At 39.1% G+C, this 7,538-nt stretch overlaps 1 protein-coding gene across 1 annotated transcript in view; it reads right to left on the bottom strand.

The window, feature by feature from the left end:
• Window positions 1-244: 244 nt before the first annotated feature.
• MBNL3 (muscleblind like splicing regulator 3) overlaps window positions 245-7,538 on the bottom strand; it is a 59,665-nt gene continuing 52,371 nt past the window's right edge. Inside the window, exons 6-9 of the mRNA XM_032428333.1 lie at window positions 6,336-6,371; window positions 3,576-3,670; window positions 2,527-2,600; window positions 245-732 (exon numbers count right to left, since the gene is read on the bottom strand). Of these exons, the coding sequence (XP_032284224.1) occupies window positions 2,544-2,600; window positions 3,576-3,670; window positions 6,336-6,371 (188 nt within the window). The 3' untranslated portion in view covers window positions 245-732; window positions 2,527-2,543. The remainder of the gene's footprint in view (window positions 733-2,526; window positions 2,601-3,575; window positions 3,671-6,335; window positions 6,372-7,538) is intronic.

Here is a 7,538-nt window from a genome sequence, read left to right as displayed (position 1 = left end):
AGATCCACAGGTACAAATTATACACATGCATGTTTATAATGAATGTCTGCCCCAAGAAACCTACAGAAATGTTCTAAAGAGAGAGAAAGCATGTTAACATTAATCTGTTATGTTTTTCAAACACAGATATTTCTGTTTCCCATTAGTAATATTCTAGTTGAAATCAAACACCACACATCTAGAGGAAAACACTATAGTATGTCAAAATCTAACACAACACACCACACCACAGTACAATACAATAGTGAGGAAAATGGTACTGGATACATTTGTTACATTCTAAATCAACCCAATAGACTATTGTGTAAACAAAACAGTAAGGTAACACTTTAAAATAGACGAACATTTACCCACCAAGAATGCACAGTAAGCCAACAGTCCACTGTGGAGATTCACTCAGCATAATGGTTATTGGAAAATCACAAAGAATAATGTAACAAACTACAAAACTTTATTATGGTCGTGTTCTACCTACTAATTCAAATAAGATAAATGTTAGTTATTCATTTTCTATGTGTGTTTTGTTTTAACATCTCCACTGACTGTTTAATGCTTTATTGGTTTTGTTTGAATCTGTTGGTTGGTATATGCGTTTGGTTTAATATATTGACCGCATCACACTTATTGTAGCATTGGTAGAAGAGGACCTATGAGAATATATATGGAAAGGCCATATGGAGGTTCTCACGGAGAGATCTTGATACTCCGTAACTCTGTTGTTCAGAATTTCAACTGAAATGGAAAAAAAAAAAAGAGAGAGAGAGAAAGAGTGAGAAATATTAAGGGGTTATTGAAGCAGGAGTCGGGATACTTGGTTCTTGCGCCAGTTCTGTATGCGAATTGCCAATATATTCCCCACTCTGAGTTTCATATCCTACACCTGTGAAAATGGGGCTGTTGGAAAGGGTCACAGAGAGTCATACAGCATGACAGTTCATGGCCTGAGTGCTAGTGCACAGAACTGCCCTAAGGTGACAGAGATGCGCTCAGTCATTTAAGGTTTCATCCACACAATGCCTGAACGTGTGGATGAACAGCCACCCATCTCTCCACTTCCTTCAACTCCTTTCAAACATATATTGGGAAAACATGTTTGATACCCACCATTTTGAAATATGCAAATATGAAACATACTTTAAACTTTTTTTATTTGAATTGTTTGGAGCCATGCAGAAATAGCCAAGGTGTGAAATCTAGGTATATAGCATTTTACAAAATTACGCTTTTGAACTTTGGAGAAATTTTCGACATCTGTCACACACTGAAGTGATTATGGTGTGCCAAATACGTCTAAATTTTCTAATGGAGTCTAGCAAAAAGGAATCACGATTCTCAAACATGTGCTGTTGGAAAGCTCGTCATTATATTTGACAACTTTTGTTTACTTTATTGTAAAGCAGCCCATGAGAATCAGGCAGGTGTTTGCAAAACCTATATTCTCATGTTTGATGCTAATCCCAAGTTGCCACCATCCCAAATGATTCGCCTGAAAACAATTACAATTTACAGCTACTTCCGTTATTCCACTTACTCAAAGGTGTCTTTGTAAAACATTCCTTATGATCGAAGGGACTTGTTTGTCTAATGGTCTAATGTGCAGTCAAGCCATAGGCTCGGTCCAGGACAGAGTTCGTGTTCTGGGCCAGGTTCTGGGGAACTAGTTCACCAAGAGAACAGAACCATCACCTCCGTCAATTAAATGAAACACTCCAGTCATGAGAACCTCAAACTTTTAATGACTAATATATGCAATTCAGAATTCGTACACTTGTTTAATAAGTCCCTACCAGTAATTAATTAAGATACCCTGGAATCTTAAGTGGCTTGAAAAGTCACATTTTCCAAGTGAAGGACTCCTCAAATTAAGTGTGTGCTATGCCTGGCTCTGGATGGGGCAAACGGGAGATCAAAGTGGTGTGGGGTGGGGTAACAGGAATCCAACAACAACAATTTTTTTTTTTAAAAAAGCCACGATTTGAATGAAAATAATGATTACATTACTAAATTATATCACTCAAAATTCAAAACAGCTGGAGCAATTCTGATACATTTACATGGAAAGCAACACAAAATGGCAGAGTGTAAAAAGCACGATCTTTTATGACATCATGGGAGAAGTATATTGCTGACTGCCTTTAAGATATTCATTGTAGTCAGACTGTGACAAAATTACTTTGCTTTACTTCAACAACAACAAAAAAACAAAGCTAGAAAAGTGTTAAAGAATTAATATTCAAAAGTGATCTGTGCCTTGGGCTGACAACTCACATTCCACAGGAAAACATTTCAGAATTTGTAAGCTCATTGGGAAAACACAGTACTGGCTGTCATTTTTTCATGGAAAAAATTGCATATTTGCTCTCCACATTTCAATTTGGAAAATTTGGAATGCTTAACTCAAGCTCTACGTTATAAGCAATGCCTAGTAATGAAAATATTTACCAAAGCCTTTAGCAAATGCAATTGTGTAAATATAAAAGATATCATCTATAAATATTATTCATATTAATACTTAAAGAAACTTACTGTTCTACTGGTAACTTCTACATCTGTGAAACAAACATGCTGCTATTCAGTTCATCTACTGATAATGGGGGTATCTATAGTAGTAAAAAAGATTTTAGATTAAAATAGTTTCTTGAGAGAATCCCATTTATTTTGTTCACTGTTTGGACATGGCAATTAAAAAGCTAATCGATTTCACAGAAAAATTGACACATATTAACCATATCCACTAATGGTTAATTTTGCAAAGCACAGATTAGAATGTGGCTTATTCCCCCAGTGGATTAATGCTCTACGTGCTGTGTGGTTATCACTTGTAATTGAAGCAGCTGTGGAACGTGCAGGCTTGAAGCATGGTTACTACCTCAGTAAGGCAAAACAGCCCTCACGTTACACGATGATTGTTCTATGTATCTCATGACAATTTCGAGACTCTCCCCCAATTTAAAATCTGTCTTGGACTCCACCTGCAAATACCTAAAGCAAATGAAAATCACAACAACACAGGCACATCTAAGGTCCGTGTGAGATCTCTAACATCATCACTGAATGTCACCGAGTGTCGGAGTGTCAGTGTGACAGCGCTGATGTCATCACGGGCTAATGATAAGGATATCTGTACCCTGGAAAGAAGTGCTGTTTGGCTTTCTTTCCAGCAGATCTGAAGGTAAAAGGTGACGAGAGTACCAAGGGCAAGTTCAAACGCAATAACTGAAACACTGGTAGTAAAAGAAAATAGATTCTTCTCTTGACCAATGAGGAAGTATTTAAGGAGTACTTAGTATACGTGTTTGAGGATTGCTGTGACAGCAGCAATCGTGAAGACAGCATAGGAAGAGTGACCTCCGGGAACTGACTGAAACTGAGAAAACTGCTGATTCACCTCAGGATGGGTGGCAGATACACCCGTCCAGAAGATACACAAGAACAAAAATTCTAAGTGTGACGACTGCTTAAGAAACACCCAGGAGTACGGCTCAGTGTCTCTCGCCAATCCCAAAGGCATATACTGTGCCTTAGCAACACACGGTAGTTCTCTACGTCTGAACAGGTAAAATAAACGGCCAAACCTGATTGCCTGTAGCTGTTGCAGCGAAGGGGACGCTGGTGGCAGGTGTTGGTGCTGCAGACACAGTGGTGGGAGCTGCGCCGTGCATCATGGGCACTTTCAGTAGGCAACCACGGAAGCAACACACGGGAGGGTGGAGCATTTACGCAACCATGACAGAAAACGATGGGACGGGGCGTGGTAGGTAGCACAGCAAGAAGCCATGGGACATCATCGTAATGGACACACCGGGGTGCAACATGCAATCACAGCGCAAAGCAACACAGCGTGGAAGGGGGAAAAAATTTAAAAAGAGAAAAGGGGAAAGCCCATTATAGTTACCATTAAGGAAAACGGCATCACTCTCAACAGCTAGTTGTTTAGCAGAATCCCATTACATAGTTGACTTAAAGGCCGAATTTTCGGAAGGGGCTACGATGAGCGCATAGAACAAAAGCTGATTTTACCAAGGCTACCTATTAGAATGCCTCGTCGAGCAGGTGACTGGGGGATGCACAGTTGAAATGTGAGTGGGGAAGTGTGAATTGGTGCTTGGGTTCGCTAACTGAGAGACCTGAGTATCATCACTAGCTTGGCACGTGCATAGAGACGGTTACAGGTATACTTATCTGATCTAAATGTGGGAAAAAAAAAAAAAGGCAGTTCGATTGGTGGGTACGTGGTGGGGGAGAAGATATGAAGAATACAGTGGATTGTGCATGCAGGTTTTTAAGTACACCTCTGGCAAATCCCTTGGAAATCTACGCTGTCTGTCAAACAAACACATGGGGGGCTTCCTAGTAAACACCCGACAAAATCTTGTCTTCATCGCAATTATTAAAGCGACGACTGTAGGGTTAGCAGCTGTCACGTCTCTTTCAGGATGTTCTCTTTTTGCCTTGTCTAGTTTCTGTCTCATTTTAAAAGCTTTTGGGATGCCTTTCTCATTTCTAGCTCATTTTGGAAAGCAAACTAAGGAATTAATGTGTGAATGGTACAGCGTGAATGGCGAGCATGCATATATAATAATTTATGTCTACATCCATTGAGTTCAGATTTTCTGAAAGTCTACAGAGAAAGTAAATGGCCTGGAGAGAGGAAAATCAGTATACACAATGTCACAGAAACCACAAATGTACCCCAAGTGGTGATTAACAGAAATCCTGTAGTTACCCCTTAAGCGTATCTCCAGTAACCCGTTACCTATAGACATCCCTTAGTGGATCACTTGTTGATTCTAAGAACACTCTTGCTTGCCCTTTCGGAGCACAGTGCCACTGAAGCATGCAGTTTGCATTCCTACACATTTCACCAACTTGCAGAAGTCTGTTCTAATCATACATGTGTGATGCTCCTGTTAGTATCAGTGGACATGTTTTACTTCCTACAGGGGACAGCCGATCCCTCCATAACGGAGGCCCCACCTCCGAGGCCAGGGGTCACCCCCTGCTATGTTCGTGAGTGCTACTACTGTGTGTCATTTTGACCTTTTGTTTTATTTCAGTAAACCTGTTTGTCCCTTTTGGGTTCTGCATCTACTCTGGTCAACCAATAGGATGGAGGTCAGGCTATGGCAAACTCTCAAAAAGGATGAAAAGCACTGGATTGATAGGACATGGTGGGGTGGGGGGTGTGCGGTGGGACAATTCCTCCCTGCATCAAATGGAGCTATTTTCCCCTGGTCTGTGCCCATGGACTGGAGGAACTGAGAACTCCTACAATGGAAACAAGTCACTTTCTTGTCTTCTTCAATGTTAGTGATGTAAAAATGGTCTTGAGATGGCTACCAGATTGTACTGGTGACTGATTAAAGGATCTGCGGGTAAGTGATTGTTAAGAATCACATATCCCCAAAGAGTCATTCTGAAAGGATTCTGTTGTGCCTGGTTCCCATGCTCCTGGCATTTCCTCCCAGGACACTACAGAATTCATCCCAGAACACTACAGAAGGCTCTAGCTTTGCCTAACTCATTCCTTGTCAACATAGAATGATTTAGATCTTGTGGATAACTTTGGTGGGGGAAGGGGGGCAAGAACTGTTTTGTTATACTTTACGAATTACACGTTAGAAAGCAACAGGTGTAAAGCTAAGAAGAAAACTGCCCATTCTGGCTGGCTAAGGAAATGTTTCAAAATAGTTCAGCTGCAATTTTTAGGATGAAAGGAGAGAAATGGCAGGGTCAGTATTTGGCCCCAGTGGCGATCACCTAGGACTCAAGAGGGTAGCACTGTTGTCATTCCACAATGACAGAGATGTGAAACAGACAGCACCCTATTAAATCTTCACTCTTCAGAAAATGTCCAAAGAGCGCTACAAATATCAGTTTTAAAATACAAAAGTGCAGAATTCTCTTATTTTCTTCCTACTGGGGATGAAGTACCCTAACCTGCTTACGCTTAGCGATGCAACTCATTTTCTAGGATATCTGTACATATAAATTATTCTAATCACGGTATAGCTGCATTATAATCGTAGGAGAGGGAAAGGTCTGGTAGCCACAGTGGTGAAACTGCAGTGAGAAGTTAAGTACCTTCTTGCAACTTTTGTCATAAATATGCTCAGCCTTCCATAGAGCAAAGGCAGGCCACAATACCACTTCCAAGCTTCTTTACCTTGCCCGCTTTCTCTCTTCTTTGTGCCCTGACGCTTTCCAAATGCCCCTTCCTCCCAAGCTGGTGGCCCATGAACCACATCACCAGTCACTCATCTCTTTCACAGTCATGACAGAAAAACACTTATTTTCGGATTAGAAAAAGTTGAGAATGTTTGTACAAAACCTACCAACACTTGAAGAGGGTGCCATGCACAGTATTGGCCCTGTACACCATGCAGAAAAGCGTGAAAAGTAAAGGAGAGAGATTTCATTATTAAACCTTTACGGAGAGAAATCATTTTTAACTAGAAAGATATTCTTTGCAATATTAATTAATGAGCACATGCAAATCCAGTAAACTCCCATGCTCACAATTACAGCTTAGTTTTAAGCTCCCAATCCAGGTAATCAAAGTAATTCTTGGATTCTTAGGTATAAAAATGAACGTTAATTTTTTCTTTAAAGGAATTACCTCGCTTAAATTGCATTTTTATTTTGGACACCTATTACCACAGCCTCATCCACCTCACAGTGGTGAACTTGACTATGAACACAGAGCAAATAGGTTTTTCATCAAGAGGGGGCGCTCAGCCCAACAGGGTTTAATTTTGTTATTAATTAGGGGGAAAGGGATTCTTCTGACATTTCGCTCCTAAATCTAGACTTTAAATTAGCCATATCCAGCAAAAAAGGTCTAAAAATTGTAAAAATTCTGTTTTTTTAAATAAAGAACTACTGTGGTTAAAGATTGGTTTTCTATGGCTTCTTTCTAAATTAATTAGCTGATTAATTTATCAATTAACCAATGGGTGTTTTCAAGTGTAGGTATATAATACCATGTGTTTAGTACGTTTATATAGTCAATAAGGTTCTCTAAACTAATTTTAAAGCATAGCAGTTTCATTTAATAATAGTTTCCAAACTGGGGCATTTATGATTCTGGTAAAAAACAAAAAACAAAAACCAAAAAAACAAAAAAACAAAAACTACTGTACTCCCAGTGGTTAGTATTTTCAATTTATTCCTAATATATGCTCATTCTTAAAGTACTGAACCACAGGAAGAAAAGTATTTCTCCTCATATGTGGTATTTATTTGAACAAAATTTTCTATTCAGTTTGGTACAAAACTGTTATGGTATTACATATATTTGAATGTAGAAGGTAACAAAATATCCTGCATAGTATCAGGAAAATATGATAAACTGCTCTATTTTTTATATTAACTGGTATAAGAGTTAAAGGCTAAAAGTATGTGAGATATATATATATATATATATATATATATATATATATACACACACACACTATACTGTAAGTTCAAGGGTAGGTTTATTATAACTATCTTTGGCATATCAAAGATATACAGATGATGTATTTTTGCAATGCTGA

Source organism: Phoca vitulina, unplaced genomic scaffold, assembly GCF_004348235.1.
Source record: "Phoca vitulina isolate PV1807 unplaced genomic scaffold, GSC_HSeal_1.0 scaffold39, whole genome shotgun sequence".
Classification (NCBI taxonomy): domain Eukaryota; kingdom Metazoa; phylum Chordata; class Mammalia; order Carnivora; family Phocidae; genus Phoca; species Phoca vitulina.
Note: the sequence above shows the minus strand (reverse complement) of the source record. Positions and strands in the feature narration are given on the sequence as shown.